General features: G+C 39.6%; 1 protein-coding gene across 5 annotated transcripts in view; it reads right to left on the bottom strand.

Moving 5' to 3' along the window:
• The window catches only part of LOC137137902 (immunoglobulin superfamily member 3-like), a 221,794-nt gene extending 214,572 nt beyond the window's left edge, over positions 1–7,222 (bottom strand). For 2 of the 5 annotated variants that reach the window (XM_067524700.1, XM_067524698.1), the window contains exons 1-4: positions 7,086–7,221; positions 6,537–6,840; positions 5,225–5,584; positions 1,771–2,133 (exon numbers count right to left, since the gene is read on the bottom strand). In XM_067524700.1, coding sequence (XP_067380801.1) covers positions 1,771–2,133; positions 5,225–5,584; positions 6,537–6,606 — 793 coding nt within the window. In that variant the 5' untranslated portion in view covers positions 6,607–6,840; positions 7,086–7,221. Of the gene's footprint in view, positions 1–1,770; positions 2,134–5,224; positions 5,585–6,536; positions 6,841–7,085 lie in introns of those variants that run through there. The other 3 variants (XM_067524703.1, XM_067524702.1, XM_067524699.1) reach the window with 2 other exon arrangements.
• Between the last annotated feature and the right edge of the window lie 11,165 nt (positions 7,223–18,387).

Here is an 18,387-nt window from a genome sequence, read left to right as displayed (position 1 = left end):
TGAGGTCAAATAGTAAATCAAATGTGCCAAAAGAACAATGTGTAGTATGTGAACTTAAGTTACAATGGGGTTAAATGAACAATATGTGTTGGGGCCCTGGTCTCTTTTTATTCACTGCCCTCACATGAAGGAAGCTACAGAAAAAACAGAAGCCAAATCAAGGAAAGAAATAATTTGATGATGTCACTGAGTCACAGGCTTGATGCTGTATTGACAAAGTGTGAGGCGGTGGTGGTGTAGTAAGATAACTGGGAGATACTTTTTAATTGGTTTTACGCTCCAAATGTGACCACAGGGTCAGTGGTTCGATCCCTGGTCCTGGCTATATGTCGAACAGCCCTTTCCCATCCCGTGCAGTGCTGTGCAGTGCCGGTACCAAGACCGGTACAAATTGGGGAGGGTTGCGTCAGAAAGGGCATCCGGCGTAAAAAAAATGTGCCAAATTCACATGAGGACAATGATCCGCTGTGGCGACACCGAACTCACGGGAAAAACCGAAAGGACAAAAAAAATAATAAAATGTGACAACAATGTCTAACATGATACGAACACAGATGCCCAAACAAGACACACCAGGCAAATAAGACATTTGCTGTTGTCCATGTCCAGTTTCACAAACGTGTTCCTTGTTAGTCAAACTTTTAGTAAAATAACATTCAAAAGAGAAACTGAGTACATAGTTTAATTGGCCTTAAATTAAATACGACATATGACACTATTATTTGTCTTTATACATTAATATGAGGAAACCCAGAAAGGGTTAAAGACGTGAGTTTGGGTTAATCTAAGCACAAAGAAATAACTTTGTTGTTTGTAGATTGTTCTGGAAGACTGACACCACCCTGAGAGAGGACACAGCCTGTGTGTATTTGTTGTTGTGGTCTTAAGCAAATTGTCCATCAAAGTCCTAAATGTGCCACACACATCAAACAAACAGCAAACACTGCACTGACATGAATTTACAGGAACAGCTACTTTAGTTTGTTAAGACAGTTTCCACAGGGACACAAGCTGATGTGACTGTAGCAGAGAAACAGCTGGCTGAGCTCTGTAGGAGCTGAAGATGTCCACTGTCCAAATGCTGAGAGTGGACACTGTTAGTGCAGCAGCTTCATTTTTTGTTCTCAGCCCATTTTCTTTCTCATGAAAACAGACGTGGGATTCTTCATCATTTTATTTGATGTTTCAAGTCCAACAGAATGTCTTCATAGGGCGTTTACTCAAAGGCCCAAAGACAAAAGAGAAACATACACATTCAACATTTTCTTAAAAAAGGGAAGTGACAAGCAGAGACACTCACTGCTCTTTTCTATTGTCCAACTGCTTCATTATTTACGATTAATGTCTGCAAACACGTAATTTGGTAAAGACGGACGAGGACGAGGACGACTAAAGTTAATGTTGTCACGAGTAAATTTGAAAGAACTGGTCTGTTTGGTCAGGATGTAGCAGGGGCCAGAGAACTCAGCTGAAACAGACTTTAAAATCCAAACAGACAAAACGGCAGATCCTCTTTAAATATCGATGAACTTTATTACTTCTCGTCTTCTGCCGACTGAGAAGCTGAGAATCGGATCCCAGCAGCGTCACTAACTGTACAAGACAACATGTACTACAGTACAATACAAGTTACTGCAGTACACAGTTACAGTACAATACAAGTTACTGCAGTATACAAACAACTCACTCTTCAGTCTGGACTTAAAGTTTTAAAAAAACCTTTGATACACACACACACACACACACACACACACACACACTCACACTCACCTGAGTTGCTGACTGTCAGGTAAACGATGGGCTTGATAAGATCACCATCATCCAAATGAACATCTCTCTTTCTGCGTTTTGATTCTCTCTGTCTAACATGACACTCGTATGCTCCAGTGTCACTAATCGTCACGTTCTTCAGAGTCAAAGACACATTTCCATTCTTCTCCCAATGATTATTCAACTGCACTCGGTCCTTAAATGAAGGATCACTGTTTTCCCACTTGCCGTCTCGGTAAACACAGACTGTAGGATTGTCCAGGTCACGTCTGATCCACTCTACAATTTGGACAGTGGTGTTTCTGGGAGCTTGACATGGCAGAGTGACAGTATCTCCAGGTTCAGCCGTGATATGTAACATACCTGAAGTAAAGAGGAGCAGAAACAGAGCAGAGAGGTAAAACAGTTAATGTACAGTTCCTCACTTCCCCAGCAGTTAATCAGAGTGAGGGGCTGTCAGACATAAACTGAAACATACATGTTAAATTATTCAATGTGCAACATGGATTTCAGTTCAAGCAGAACTTTTTCTGTTAGTCTGAAAGTCTAATCAATGTGACTCAGCTGGTAGAACAGTCGTCTACAAACCACAGGGTCAGTGGTTTGAGCCCTGGTTCCTTTAAGTGTCCTTGGTCAAACCACAAAAACTTACTTGTAAGTCACTAAGACAAAATAATCTGAAAATTTTAAATGCACTGAGTGTGAGAATGAAATTTTTTACGTGGTGATGAAAGAAATGCAGAGCATCATATTTCAGTGACCATCTACAACGTGCAGTATTTAAATACTCCAGTATTTAATGAGCCTTTTATGTCTGTATGTTCATCACACTTCTGTTTGGAACACAGATATATATCTTTTAAAATCACTGTGACCCATCTCCTTCCAGTATGAAGTACAGTATCCTGCACAGTAACCCACAGATTTGACTGGTTTGCATAGTGATAAATGTTTTGTTTCCTTAAGATTTAGGTCTGATGTTCTGGTAAAAGCTGGGAGACTGGGATGCTAATTTGTCCCTTAGTTTGTTTCAAGTTTAATTTTATTCAACTTACGTCTTGTGTTTTGCCATCAGACTATGTAACGAAGAAAATGGAAGAAAAGTACAGAAAGAGGGGAGAAGTGTGTAAGTCTGTAAGACCTCTTAAGTTCAGATTTAGTCTCCGTAGACTTGGCATCTCTAGGACCTCAGCAGAGCTCATTCTCTGTTGTTGCCTGTTAAAGTCTTTTTACACTGCAGCTCTCAGGATTTCAAAGACACAGTGAGTTTCTGGAAGTTTTTGGTGGAAAAGCTGCATCACTGTTGGATTCAGCTACTGCAGCTACAGGGACTGATTCTCAATGTGTGTGACCCTCTTCAGTCTTTGAAGCCAGAAGCGTTGAAACCATTTGGACATTTTTTCTATTGTTTGTTCACTAGTTTAGTTTGTTGAATGTAGCCACATTAGCTGCCCTTTAATGCTAATGGGCTAATGTGGCTAACGATAGCTGGTGTTGTTCTTGAAACAGGAGAAATGTCCAGGCTACTGGGACAGTAGGACAGTCAGAATGTCCTGTCCCCTTTCCCCAAAATCCTCAAATCAACCCCCAAAAAACAAAGAATCTTGTGGTGAACATCGGTAACGACACTTCAAAGCTCACTACGTTGTCTGTGTGCAGAAGACTGGAGTGCAGATATCTCAAAATGAGGTCAAATAGTAAATCAAATGTGCCAAAAGAACAATGTGTAGTATGTGAACTTAAGTTACAATGGGGTTAACCCTTTCTGGGTTTCCTCATATTAATGTATAAAGACAAATGATAGTGAGTCATATGTCGTATTTAATTTAAGGCCAATTAAACTATGTACTCAGTTTCTCTTTTGAATGTTATTTTACTAAAAGTTTGACTAACAAGGAACACGTTTGTGAAACTGGACATGGACAACAGCAAATGTCTTATTTGCCTGGTGTGTCTTGTTTGGGCATCTGTGTTCGTATCATGTTAGACATTGTTGTCACATTTTATTATTTTTTTTGTCCTTTCGGTTTTTCCCGTGAGTTCGGTGTCGCCACAGCGGATCATTGTCCTCATGTGAATTTGGCACATTTTTTTTACGCCAGATGCCCTTTCTGACGCAACCCTCCCCAATTTGTACCGGTCTTGGTACCGGCACTGCACAGCACTGCACGGGATGGGAAAGGGCTGTTTGACATATAGCCAGGACCAGGGATCGAACCACTGACCCTGTGGTCACATTTGGAGCGTAAAACTAATTAAAAAGTATCTCCCAGTTATCTTACTACACCACCACCGCCTCACACTTTGTCAATACAGCATCAAGCCTGTGACTCAGTGACATCATCAAATTATTTATTTTCTTGATTTGGCTCCCTAGGTTTTTTCTGTAGCTTCCTTCATGGCAGTGAATAAAAAGAGACCAGGGCCCACAACACATATTGTTCATTTAAAGACGTGAGTTTGGGTTAATGTAAGCACAAAGAAATAACTTTGTTGTTTGTAGATTGTTCTGGAAGACTGACACCACCCTGAGAGAGGACACAGCCTGTGTGTATTTGTTGTTGTGGTCTTAAGCAAATTGTCCATCAAACTCCTAAATGTGCCACACACATCAAACAAACAGCAAACACTGCACTGACATGAATTTACAGGAACAGCTACTTTAGTTTGTTAAGACAGTTTCCACAGGGACACAAGCTGATGTGACTGTAGCAGAGAAACAGCTGGCTGAGCTCTGTAGGAGCTGAAGATGTCCACTGTCCAAATGCTGAGTGGACGCTGTTAGTGCAGCAGCTTCATTTTTTGTTCTCAGCCCATTTTCTTTCTCATGAAAACAGACGTAGGATTCTTCATCATTTTATTTGATGTTTCAAGTCCAACAGAATCTCTTCAGAGGGCGTTTACTCAAAGGCCCAAAGACAAAAGAGAAACATACACATTCAACATTTTCTTAAAAAAGGGAAGTGACAAGCAGAGACACTCACTGCTCTTTTCTATTGTCCAACTGCTTCATTATTTACGATTAATGTCTGCAAACACGTAATTTGGTAAAGACGGACGAGGACAAGGACGACTAAAGTTAATGTTGTCACGAGTAAATTTGAAAGAACTGGTCTGTTTGGTCAGGATGTAGCAGGGGCCAGAGAACTCAGCTGAAACAGACTTTAAAATCCAAACAGACAAAATGGCAAATCCTCTTTAAATATCAATGAACTTTATTACTTCTCGTCTTCTGCCGACTGAGAAGCTGTGAATCGGATCCCAGCAGCGTCACTAACTGTACAAGACAACATGTACTACAGTACAATACAAGTTACTGCAGTACACAGTTACAGTACAATACAAGTTACTGCAGTATACAAACAACTCACTCTTCAGTCTGGACTTAAAGTTTTAAAAAAACCTTTGATACACACACACACACACACACACACACACACACACACACACTCACCTGAGTTGCTGACTGTCAGGTAAACGATGGGCTTGATAAGATCAACGTGATCCAAATGAACATCTCTCTTTCTGCGTTTTGATTCTCTCTGTCTAACACGACACTCGTATGCTCCAGTGTCACTAATCATCACATTCTTCAGAATCAAAGACACATCTCCATTCTTCACCAAATCATGATTCAACTGCACTCGGTCCTTAAATGAAGGATGACTGTTCTCACACCTGATGCCCCGGTAAACACAGACTGTAGGATTGTCCAGGTCACGTCTGATCCACTCTACAACTTGGACAGTGGTGTCACTGGGAGCTTGACATGGCAGAGTGACAGTACGTCCAGGTTCAGCTGTGATTAACAAACCTGAAGTAAAGAGGAGCAGGAACAGAGCAGAGAGGTAAAACAGTTAATGTACAGTTCCTCACTTCCCCAGCAGTTAATCAGAGTGAGGGGCTGTCAGACATAAACTGAAACAGACATGTTAAATTATTCAATGTGCAACATGGATTTCAGTTCAAGCAGAACTTTTTCTGTTGGTCTGAAAGTCTAATCCAGGGGTCACCAACATGGTGCCCGTTAGCTCACCATAGCGCCACTTACCAATGAGCTGCATCTAATTTTTTTGTTGCTTTTGTTTTGTTACTAATTAATTATTATTAATATAATATTAACATATAATTAACGGTAAATTGAACAAATTAGTTTTTCCAAAAGTGTGTATTTAACTGGTAGCCCTTCGCTACCTAATCGGTACCTAAGAAGTAGCTCTCAGTTTCAAAAAGGACCCCTGGATAATCAGTGTGACTCAGCTGGTAGAGCAGTCATCTACAAACCACAGGGTCAGTGGTTTGAGCCCTGGTCAAACCACAAAACCTTACTTGTAAGTCACTATGACAAAATAATCTGAAAAATGTAAATGCACTGAGTGTGAGAATGAATTTTTTTACGTGGTGATGAAAGAAATGCAGAGCATCATATTTCAGTGACCATCTACAACGTGCAACATTTACTCCAGTATTTAAAGAGCCTTTAATGTCTGTATGTTCATCACACTTCTGTTTGGAACACAGATATTATTTGAATTCTAGATTTTATTAAACAAAAAAACAAAAAAAAATCCAAACAGACAAAACGGCAGATCCTCTTTAAATATCGATGAACTTTATTACTTCTCGTCTTCTGCCGACTGAGAAGCTGAGAATCGGATCCCAGCAGCGTCACTAACTGTACAAGACAACATGTACTACAGTACAATACAAGTTACTGCAGTACACAAACCGCTGGACTTAAAGTAGTAAAAACAGTGAGAGCTCACCTTCACAGGAAACCGAGAAACAGACGGAAAGTAAAATCCAACAGAGTGAAGCAGATGTTTCAGAAACCATTTTCTCTCATCTGGTCCACGTTAATCCGATGATAGTAACGATAACATGATTCCAGAAGGTTCCGATGTTTTACAGGAGAAAAACCCACGAAGCTTCACATGAAACCGAGCAGCTGTAAAGTCCCGCTAAGTGCAGTCGATCAAAGGGTGGAGTTTGGGTGGTAGGAGGTTTTTTAAAAATCAGCTTTACTGGAAAAGACAAACAGCTAAAACGTGCAGACTAACGTTGTATAACCTGTAAACAATAATAAAGTTACTTAGTACTTGCAAAATAAGTAATGTCGCAAACAACTTTTTTTACTGAACCTGTGATCAGGGGGCACAGAAAACAATTCATCTTTTATTGTGTGTATAAACATTATACCTGGATTCTTCACAAGTGAATAAAATTGAATTAGATTCCTGCATTTTATAAGTTGTCTATGGTTTATATGTATATTTTACATATACAAACTACAAAGATACAGAAAATATTTTTACCGTTTATTCTGTTTCATTACAGCTGATGTAGCCGTCGACTTCACAGACAGTGACATCAAATTATCACTGTCCACTAACAGATGCTTCACATGGTTTATGAAAGACAGGACAAAATGAAACTGTGACTGTCCTCGTCTGTAAACACAGAAACAATAAAACAATATCAGACTTTTGCATAAAAACACCATTTAAAGATGGATAAACTGAAGAATCCTTGACTGTTAACTCTCATCTGAGGCTTTAAATAAAGCTGATACAATTGTACGTTTGTTAACTCTGAGTGAAAAACAGCAGCAGTGATGTTCTCAGTAAAATGCTGAGTTTTCTCAGTACAGTGTGTTGTGCTGATGACTGCATATATGAAATGTGGCAACTTATATTAATAGAACTGAGAAGTTTTGTGGTCGTCCAGTTTCTTTTTTCTCATGAACAACATCCACTTCTTTGGTTTCTGTCATTGACAGCAGAAGTGTTAACAAGAAAAAACTGTGAAAACCTGTTGATATGTAGAAAGAAAAAACTTCAAAGCAGATAAGTTGGTAACACACCCTCTGTTTGCTCACTGTTTCTCTGCACACACACACATTTGGCCATGGGGCCCTGAGCAGGCTATGGTCCATATATTGTAGAGTTTCTGAAGAAAGTTAAAGCTCTTTAATCACATCCTGGTGGTTTAGTTTTGGACTAAGAATCAATAACAATTGTTTCACTGTCATTATAACCAACATCCTGTTTTCCAATATCTGAACATGTTGCACTGACACTCGGCCTGGAATTCCAGGATCTTCATTCTTATTGGATCAGCCATGTGATTTCTGTCATATCCCAATAAAAGATGAAACTATAAATGAATGAATCATTAGTTGATGAATCTATAAAATCTTTGATAAAAACTGATGAATTGGATATAAAATAATTCACTGCATCTCAGTATTTTTAGATTTTCTGTGTCACTTTAAAGTGAATAATTTTACAGTTGAACTGTGTGTGTGTGAGTGTGTGTGTGTGTGTGTGTGTGTGTGTTCAGAGCTTCTCTACTCACTGAATCGACCTTCACATCTTTAAACTGGTCCAACTACTGCGTCCTGCTCTAACTGGTCTTCAGAGCTTCTTTATTTTTATATGTTGTGTTTTTAATCACCAAATTACTGGAAACTCATTTACAGCAACATGGAGAAAAAACAAAACTAGAGGTTGAAAGACTTTTTGCTTATTTGATGTCATTTTACTTTTTATTTCATTTACTTGTTTCAAACATTCATTTAAACATTACATGATGATTCAACCAATAGTTTGTAGCAATATCAAAATGTATCTACTTTGCTGTTGATATGATCATTGACTGTTATTTATATTTTAATGACACTTGTTGCTGCAGCACTGATCTGGAACAATCAGCAAACTTTGCTCTCATTTGTTGTTTTTCTCATCTGGTTTTGTGAGTTTCACAAAGTCATCATATAGAAAAATGCAGCTTGTTCCTCTTTGATTGTCCCTGACAGTTTGATGTTTCTCTTTTTGTAAAGATGAAAATAAATAACTACAAAAACGAAACCACAGCCTTAATGTCTTTATAGAACAAGCTGCAGAACAGTGTCTCTGTGCTTGAAGAGTTTCTCTTCACGTCGCAGCACCTGACAATCACACTTTGCTCTTATGTGTCACATTCTTTCATTTTCTTGCTTTTCTGTTTTCATAGTGTTTCTTGTGTATGAAGGCTGCAGAATTATCTTCCTCTGCCAACACAGCAGTGTGTTTTTAGTCTTTGTTTCTCTGTACAATACACATTCTGACAAACATCTGCACAAACTGTTCTGAATTTACACTGTACAGATCAGTACATCCACATCTAGACTTCACTGAATGTACATGAATCATTTCTACTTGAGTTAATGGTAAAACAGTGAACTGTCTGCACTTGTATAATGCTGCTTTACCTCATCAGTACTCAAAGTACTTTACAGTTGCTTCTTATTCACCCATTCACACTCACACACTAGTTGTATTTTTAAACTTGTTAGCAAAGCAACATCACCATCTAGTGATAATCCTCAAAAACAGCAGTAAAATACAGGATCAGCACTTAGAAAAGAGAAACTCTAAATACAGATGTGATCCACAGAGTGATTACAGACAGATCACAGCTGGACCAAATGTTTCACTCAAAACATCAAAGACACACAGAGTGTTGTTGTAGTGCTGATGGGTCTCTTACAGTTTGTCTGACCACAGGCCAGAAGTCTCATTATCTCATAATCTGTCAATGACTGTGGGATTTTTACATTTACAAATATCAGCAACTAGAGAAATGCTTGAATATTATTCTTTAACCACATTGTATCTCACTCATCGTCTACCTCAGTCCTGAAGTAGGAAATGTGCTGAGTGCACATGCTGGTGTCTTATCGAGCAACATGGAGTAAAACCTGCCTCTGTGTACTCCGCCTCTCACCTGATGACAGCTGGGATAGGCTAAAGCCCCACATGTGATCCAAGTAGGATATGCAGTGAGTGATGATGGATGAATTGGAATTGATAAAACAAAGTCTTTATAATCAATCTCTTCCTCAGTATGAAGGAAATGATGCTTCACCTAATGAGTCAGATGATGCTGTGAAATCCACCTTATGAGGTGAAAATAAATGCAGCTGCTCCCCTGAAATGTAATTACCTGATGTTATTGCTCTGTCACATTAGAGACAATTTGTTTACTGTTTTCTTTTTACAAACTATTCTATAAGAAGCTTCATAACCCATATAACAGGTTCGGCTGTTGGACAAGGAAAGCTGTGCAAGCAGTTTTTGTGAGCTGTGACATGTAAAACCTGTTTTGCAGGTCATGAAGATGGAATTGTATGGTTCACAGCAAACTGAATAAGGTCTGTTTAGTTGAGATACAATCATACAACAGGAGGAAGTTGTGATCTTTGTACAAATAAATGACTGAATAAAGGACCAGGCCAGCTGATGTACGCTTAAACAAAGCAGCACATCATGAAAACCTTAACTAATGAAGCCTCTTTGGCAGCTACACCATCATCTGTGTCTCCTAGATTAATAAAAACAACAGCAAATTACAATATAATGTCGATAATATCTCCAAACTAATCTAGAGTCAAATTAAAAGTGATGGATTTATACAAGCGTAGTTGTTAACTCGATTCGAGTTTCCCCTCCTCTGCGTCCTCTCTGTCTACTTTCTGCTCAGTGTGTGGACCTGCTAGTTCGATCACTGGGCTCTTCAGGTATAAATAAACTGCTGCTGCGTCTTACGTTTGCATGCACTGCGCTGTAGAACCCAGGATCAACTGAAGGGGTTATAGTGGTATCAAGGCAAACCGTGGAGAACTGAGAGGCCATGTTCCAACCATTCATGAAAAACGATCGTCTAACGTCCAACCACTGCGTGAACTTGACAACATGACATAGTATTTAGAGCCAAGGTTCTCCACAAAACACAGGCTTTTCACTCTGGACACTGACATTTGAGTCCAGTGTGAGACAGCAGCAGGGTGAAATCAGTACTTCCTTAATGTCACATCACCTAAAGTGATTTAATGTACAAATGACGTCATGCGGCCGTTAGATAAGGAGGACTCCTCTTTGTTCTTCCTGTAGACCTCCTGCCTGGCAGCTCCAACCTCAGCATCCTTCTGCCGATATATTCACAATCCTCAATATGACTTTTCTGACAGCACAACACATCACAGAAGAGAACACGGGCGATTTCAGTTCCAATCAAGTCTCAGCACACATAAGCCACCAGTTATACAAAACGATAAGCTTGACTAAAGCATTCAAGTAAAATGATCTGGAAACTATCATGAAAACCCCAGTTTAATGTAACGCATGTACAGAATTTTGTCAGATGATGTCTGGGCACTAAATTAAAAACTGTCCACAGGTTAAATGTTATCATACTGCTGTGGATTCAGCAGCTTGTGCTGTTTGATACAAATAACCACACTGTTGATTTGGCAAAGTTGACTGGAGATGTTCCAGCAATAATTTAATTTAATCAGGTGAGACAGTCAATTATCTTGTTGTTCTACATTATTGTTGCAGCATTAAAGGTGTTATTTTTAGGAATGTCTGAGGTGTATATAATAATATATAATATACACTATATTATATTATATATAGGCACTTATACAGTAAGTTTCCTAAAAATAAGACCTTTCCTAAGAATAAAAAATAATTTTGAAGGGACTGCTCCGTTGTTTCATATCTTAAAACACACCTTCAGTTCCCCTATTTTAACAGGCTCATTTGTCAAGTCAAAAACACTTCTTGTCAACATCAGCTGCGTTGAGCAACCAACTGCGCCGCCATTCTATGCAAGCTGTGGAGGACAAGCGTCCCTCTTACCATTATTATGAGAGAGTGCCCCCTTTCACCGTCTTCACACTTTCACCAGGTCCAGCATTCTCTCACAGACTGATAGTTCTGAATGCAGTGGCACCTTACACCACCTCAATACTCTCACACAATGTTCCCTTTATGGCAAAACATTACAAAACACAAACCTTAATGATAGAAGTCTTCACATTAGACACAGGCATTGCAGAATTACTGTAAAATCTCAGATTTTTACTAAAATTAGAGACTTAGCTTTAATTTGCACCTTAACTGTTTACTGTGGATATTGTAAAGACTCTGCAGCATTCAGCTTTTTTCTATTTTCATTTAATAAGATGTTGGCCTCTAATTTGTATGTCTGACATAATTTTTAATTATTCTATCATCTTGTTGTATGTGTATTTCATGCTACAGTGGACCCAGAATCCAGTATGTGCAGCCTGTTTTCATTCCAGAGGTGTCAAAAAGTGCTGCTTTGTCCTGTCCCTTCTGTGTTACATGTTGACACATATTTTGTCTTTGTTGAATAGTTGTAACAGCCTCATCGACCCACAGCCCTACGTCTCCGCCTGCACCAACACTTTGTGTAAATATCCTGCAGTGGACGGACTCAGCTGTCAGTTCCTGAAGGTCTACTCCAGAGCCTGCAACCTGCAAAACAAAGAGACAGTGGGGGACTGGTGGACAAAGGCCGACTGCTGTAAGATCAACCTACAGTTTCCACATGTTCTGAGATTAGTCTGACAATCTGAGCAGAAGACCAGACAACCAGTACATGACAGCAGAAAGGAAATGTTCGTATTTGATAGATAATTTGCGTCAATGTGACAATGAATCTTGATGATAATAATTCAGCTCTGAGTTTTAGAGACTCAAAGATCACAACGTCTTCAATTACGAGCCTACTTCATCCAGTGTAATGTAACATTAACAATGAGCAGTATCAAAGCAGTTTCCTCCACTGCCCAAAATGTTGTTCAAAATTTGATTTAAGCTGCTTAAGTCTTTGCACCGACATTTAAAAAAACAAAACAAATTGCAGTGTTATGTCTCTATCAGCAAAGTTACCAGATGTGACCAGTACCTGAAAGAAACTTCAGCGACAATCTCATAAGATTTTAAAAAGAACATGAAACATTAAAAACACTTGTTCAAATGTTTGATGTTCAATAATAAAATAAAGAGATATTGACATTGCACACTCTCTCAGATCCCCCCGAACCCCCAGGCCTTCTGTCAGGGCAGGACTTGCAGTCTTCATGAAGGTGATGAAACGTGGAACTTCCTGTCAGGCTCTTTCTGCCTCCAAGTGCACATTGACAAAACTTTTTGGTTATGAGAGCTTCTCCACGAAAAAGTCACATTGCCGACTTGTTTATAGAGTCCTGAACTGAACTGTTCTGTGCTGGAAGCAAAAATGATCCTTGAGCTGGTGATAATAAATCATCAGCAATTTTCTAAAACAATCCATCCATTATCTGTAATCACGTATGTTATTCAGGGTTGTGGGGGGCTGTAGCCTGCCCCAGCAATCACTGAGCGAGAGACGGGATGTCCACCCTGGACAGGTCACCAGTCTACCTCAAGGCCTGTACTGTTTAATGACATTTCATAAACATGGGAAATTCATTCATTTTATAGTTTAAACAATCAAGAAAATAACTGGTTGATTAGTCAATATTGAAACTAATTGCTGAAGACTTTGTTTGCCTTGTTGTCCCACATGGTGTAAATGAGACTGTCATGAAGCTTAAGCTACATAAAATAAAAGGTGTAAAAAACCCAATCAAAGATTTCTAGATGTTTTCTTTCAGCAGCTTCAGTCAAGTTTTCAGCTATTCAGATGGATTTACCTTCCTCTCGACCTGCCTCTCTTGCCTTGCAATAATCCTGTTTCTGAGCTCTTCAGGCAGTTTTTATCCTAAATGAATTTCTTCTACAGAAAGGTTTGTGCATTTCCAAATCATTTCCAATGAATTTAATTTACCACAGGTGGACTACAGTCAAGGTATAGAAACATCTCAGCAACAATCAAAAAAATGTTTTTAGTTTATCATTATGGGCACTGAGTGTAGATTGTTGAGAAAAATAATAATTTGAGCAACTGTAGTATCAGGCAGCAACATAAGAAAATGAAGTGAACGGGGGTCTGAAAACTTAACGCACTTTAAATTGCTTCATTGGTGTGTGAAAAGTGTCTCAACACTCCAAAGTGAAATGTGGTAAGACTTTACTATGCAACCATATTGTAATATCTTGATTGTTCCTTTCTATAATATTGGAACTATTTATCTTTACCCTTTGGTTTTTGTTGTTCGCCTGCACCTGTAAACACCTGCTACCACTCAGCTGTTTCCAAATGTGCCAGTGAAGGCAGATTCAGATAGAAGCTCACATTAAGTAGCACCACTGCTGACTCCACCCCAATGCCCCCACCCACCTCCTTCCTCCTGGGTGTGAACATGGATGCACATAAAAAGGGAGAAAATAAGACATGAACCCACCCAGCAGGTGAAGAATCATCAGAGACTCTTCACCAGCAGCTTTTATTCTCATCATCTTCCATCAAAGCTCCAGAAGGTAAGAAAAAACCCAAAACAAACAGCAGGTAATGAACATTTAAGACCACTGCTATCAATACATCTGGTGACGGACTGTTTGAAGAAGAAGTTTATAGCAGGTTAATTTAGAAATGTAACTCTGGGGCTTTAATAAAAATAAAAACAGAGGGATGAAGCTGTGAGAAACAGGTACAAAAGTTTTATTATATTAATTAGATCTATTCCATTTTCACCTACACCTGCATTTTACCACCTTTTTAAAATTGTTCACAGTTTTCCAGGTTCCAGGTTTCCAGCCATAAAAAGTGTCATTAAAAGTTGAACAGGCAGTAACTCAGTGGATTTCTGCCTGCTGGATATTTAGGAGGAGTTTATATACGATTCTCCTTTAATGTAAAATGCAATGTAAAAATCTAGCTGCTCCTAGAGTCTTACTGACTCACAGATTTTAAGAACCAGTATATACCTGCTTCTTTAGGGATTTAGTATTAAATCTCAATGCCATTTTTGGGAATCAAGAGGCTGCTATAGAGTTAAACTCTACTCAGGATATCAAAGCCTGTGGCATGTTCCTCTGAGAAAATCCCAGTGTTTACTTTAGAACCAGTTCTTTGCTTTTTGACAGCAATAGATGTGGCTCTGGAGGTGGCCAGGAAAACAGTATCAAACTTGTGGACTGACTGAATAACTTCAGCAGAAAAAATAAAAAAAAAGCCTTGTTATTACAAAAGTTGGGCCCTGCTCAGGTATCAAACAGTGACAAAACATGTGGGCATATGAATGTAATTAGCCGTTTGGTGCCAGTGCGAGTAGAAATTCTTACTGATTCTCAGCATTTCATTAGCTCTTGAAGAAAGCAGAGAGTGAGGTTAGTGGATCTGAAAATATAGTTATGGTGTTAACGATGAGGTCTGACCTCTCGGTGTCTGTGTGGCCGAGTGTGGAGCTGAGCCCCACAGGGGCCAGAGAGCTACATGACGAGAAGCTGCACAAGTGGTGAGCTGCAGAAACCAGCTGAGGTGAAACGCTGAACAATATTGGTGCCAGTACTACAGACAATGCCCAACCCTACTATATGCTATTCTAGAACCAAGAGCTGGTATTGTTGGGGGCTGGGTTATTATGACTGACAAGACCAAGTAAAGCTTTGTTGTAAAGGTCAATCAATTAATTGATGTATCATTTATTAGATTTGTGTAACTGCAGTGTGACTGAGACCAGCAAAGTTGATGCTGGGGAGACAGATAAAGGCTTGGTGGTGGTAGTTGTTGAGACAAATCATTAGGAGTCAGGGGTTTGTGTCCACCTGATGAATCGAAGTCCAGTCTGCAACCAGGAAACTACAATTGCGGTTTGGGTGTTTTTAAGCTTAAGTAGAATTTTCATTATTACTTGGATATTTCGGTCAAATTACACTGTATGATGACCAAGTGTAAAATGTCATTTATGTCACTCTTGTATACTGAACCCACGTGCATGTGGCCTTTGTAGGCATGTTGTTGTTAAGGCTGAATGTGACAGTCTGGTATATGGATGATTTCCTATTCACATCACCAGCTGTGGAGCCTTTGTTGCCAAGAGTAAGCAGGCCACATTTATCAGACACATTTGAAAGACTTTGAAATAGAATGACAGAACAGCCATGTTTCAACGGTGTGAAACAGTTGGGTTCAAATGCAGCTTTCGCAGAATGCAGCCCCCCAAATACAGACACAGCTTGCAATTCAAAATGGTTCAAGTGGCTCAGGGGATCCAGGCAGGGACAGGCCAAGATTAGTCAAGGTACAGTACAAGCACAGTTCTTTACCAGAGAGGAGCAGACAGAGCCAGCAAGGGTAAGATGCTGAAGAAGGTTCAGTTGGTCCAATAAAAATAGAATAAAAACACCAGCAAGCCAACCAACAACAAAAAAATAAAACACGCCATATTAAACACAGCACTTTGACCAATACTAGCATTTAAATATCAGCCTCTGACATGTGTCTTCCAGCTCTTCATCAGCTGACTGTCCTCCTCCAACATGCTCCACCTCCTGATCTACCTGTCTGCTCTCAGCCTAATGGCAGGTAAGTTCACACACAGCAGCAATTTTTTAAAACCTTCACCCACAAGACTTGTTGATGGACGTCAGCAGAACTAACATTAGACACTAACAAAGAATCAGGAACAAAGAGCAGAATGACTTGAAGTGATGAGGAGCAGTGAAGCTTTAGCTGCTGAGAATCTGTCCAATATGCTGAGATTGTCCCCTGATCTTTGTTTCTAAGAAGAAATGCAAACTGATGCTGTGTCAGGAAAAAGCAGTTCAGACCTTTCATTTTGTATGTCTCCATGTCTTCAGGTGGTGTTCAGTGTAAGTCATTTACTACTTCTTCAGTGTTGGACATCAGCCCATGTCCCATCACATTTTATGGACAGACATACAATCAAGTCTATGTGAGTAACATAATTACTGATGTTTAGTTTCAACCTGTATTAGAGATAAATCAATGAATCAAGTCTAATCCCCCAAAAACCTATGATTCCTCGATGTGTGAGAACAAAGTAGACAAACACTCAGTGGCTGTAATCTGATCATTTTACCTGAATCCTGCTCCATGTTACACTTTCTGGAGTCTGGACTCTCTCTAGAAAAGTTGCTGACGTGATTTTACTTGTGCCTGTGATTTTAGGTGAGCGTTAGCCGTGAAAATCTTTCCGTCTATTTTAATGACTTTTACAACTCTAACATCAGTGGAGACTGTATTGTCGGGCCTAAAACCAAGAAGATTTAGATTGTCGTTTAGAATCTTCATTTTCAGATACTGGAAGGTTTTTACTGATTTAGGGGTGGAACAGATGACTAAACTTCCGATGTAATTTTGTTGTCAAATTTAATTAAATCAGGTTTTCTTTTACCTTCCTGGTTTCAGTCTTTGGTTCAGGTAGTTTGGAGAGAGATTCAGTCAGACTGATGTCAAATATCATGATGAACATCAATTAAGTAAATCATTGGTCGATCACTTGATAATAACTTAGTTTGACTTGTTGTGTCCCACATGGTGTAAATGTCTGTAGAGTCTCTGTAACCTGCTCACCTGCTGATGTTTTTATTTCCTTAATCTCTGCTGCTGAATGTTCAGGTGGTCCGACCGTCTGCAGCCAGGACTCCGCTTCACTTTCTCTGGTGGATTGTCTCCTGGAGGACAAAGGCATTGACTACTCCACCTTACACCTCAACGATCAGACCTGCAGAGGTCACATGGACCAGCAGACCCAATGGTGACCTTCAGCTTCAACAACAGCAACACTTGTGGGGCGGAGGTCACGGTGGGTTTTTCGCCTCCACCTTTTCATTCTTAAGGGCTGAATGATATGAGAAAATAATTGCAATTTGATTCTTTAGAGAAATCAAAGCTGGACTGAAAGACAGCACAGAGGCATAATTCCTGGCAGCACAGGAACAGGCAGGCAGGGTAGGAAGGGCAGGCTGTGCAAAGATGCCCCTGAAACAATCCAGCTCATAAAGACGCTAGCAGACAGAGCATACATGAAGCACCATAACCAAGTGGCTGAATTCCAAAGTCAAAATGGGATACAGCTCTAAAAGTGGTTAACAGTGACTAAGCTACGATCCTGTGGGACTTTCAGATACACACTGACAAACTGGTAATAGACAACCAACCTATAGAAGCGAACTGGAGAAGGCAGCCTGGTGATAGCTTGTGAAGCTTGAGAAATACCGAGGGCTGAAAGAAGAATTCGAAAAGATTTAGAAGGTGAAGTCACAATTGGTCCTTATAGTAACTGGAACAGTGAGGCCTGTGACCCTGAGACTTGAAGAGTGACTATAGCATATTCCAGGAACATCATCTGATATTTCTGTCAAGAAAAGTGCCGTCTTAGGGGTCAAAGGTGAACTATCCTCTGATTTTACAACATACAGAAAGAGCGAGAGACGTGAATAAAACGACAAAAGACGGGTTTATTAACATACACCAGTATTAAATATGAAGGCAGAGTAAACAGTACTCTGATACTGTGCAGTCTTTGGATTTGTAAGTCAATGTAAGCACATGAAAGTAGGCAAAGAAATCAACCAGTTATTGGAAGGGCTCACTGCAGGGAGATGCCGCACCAACCCCCAATAAACCCAAACCTCACTGGCTAAAAAGAACCCAGCAACACTGCAAACTTGGTTATGTGCTTTAAGTCCCCAGTAGTGTGTGTGTCTCCCACTCAGTGTTACCAACATGAAATGAAGAGGGGTTAAGGCCTGGCGTCCTCCCCACAGTTCCATCCTGGATTCTACAAAAGAATAGAATTACAAGTGTTAGTGCTGCAAGTGCAGCTTACAGAGTAAAAACAATAAAATTAAACAATAATATATATATATATATATA

This window comes from Channa argus, chromosome 12 (genome assembly GCF_033026475.1).
Source record: "Channa argus isolate prfri chromosome 12, Channa argus male v1.0, whole genome shotgun sequence".
NCBI lineage: Eukaryota > Metazoa > Chordata > Actinopteri > Anabantiformes > Channidae > Channa > Channa argus.
The sequence above is the reverse complement of the archived record's forward strand: the minus strand, read 5'-3'. Positions and strand labels throughout refer to the sequence as shown.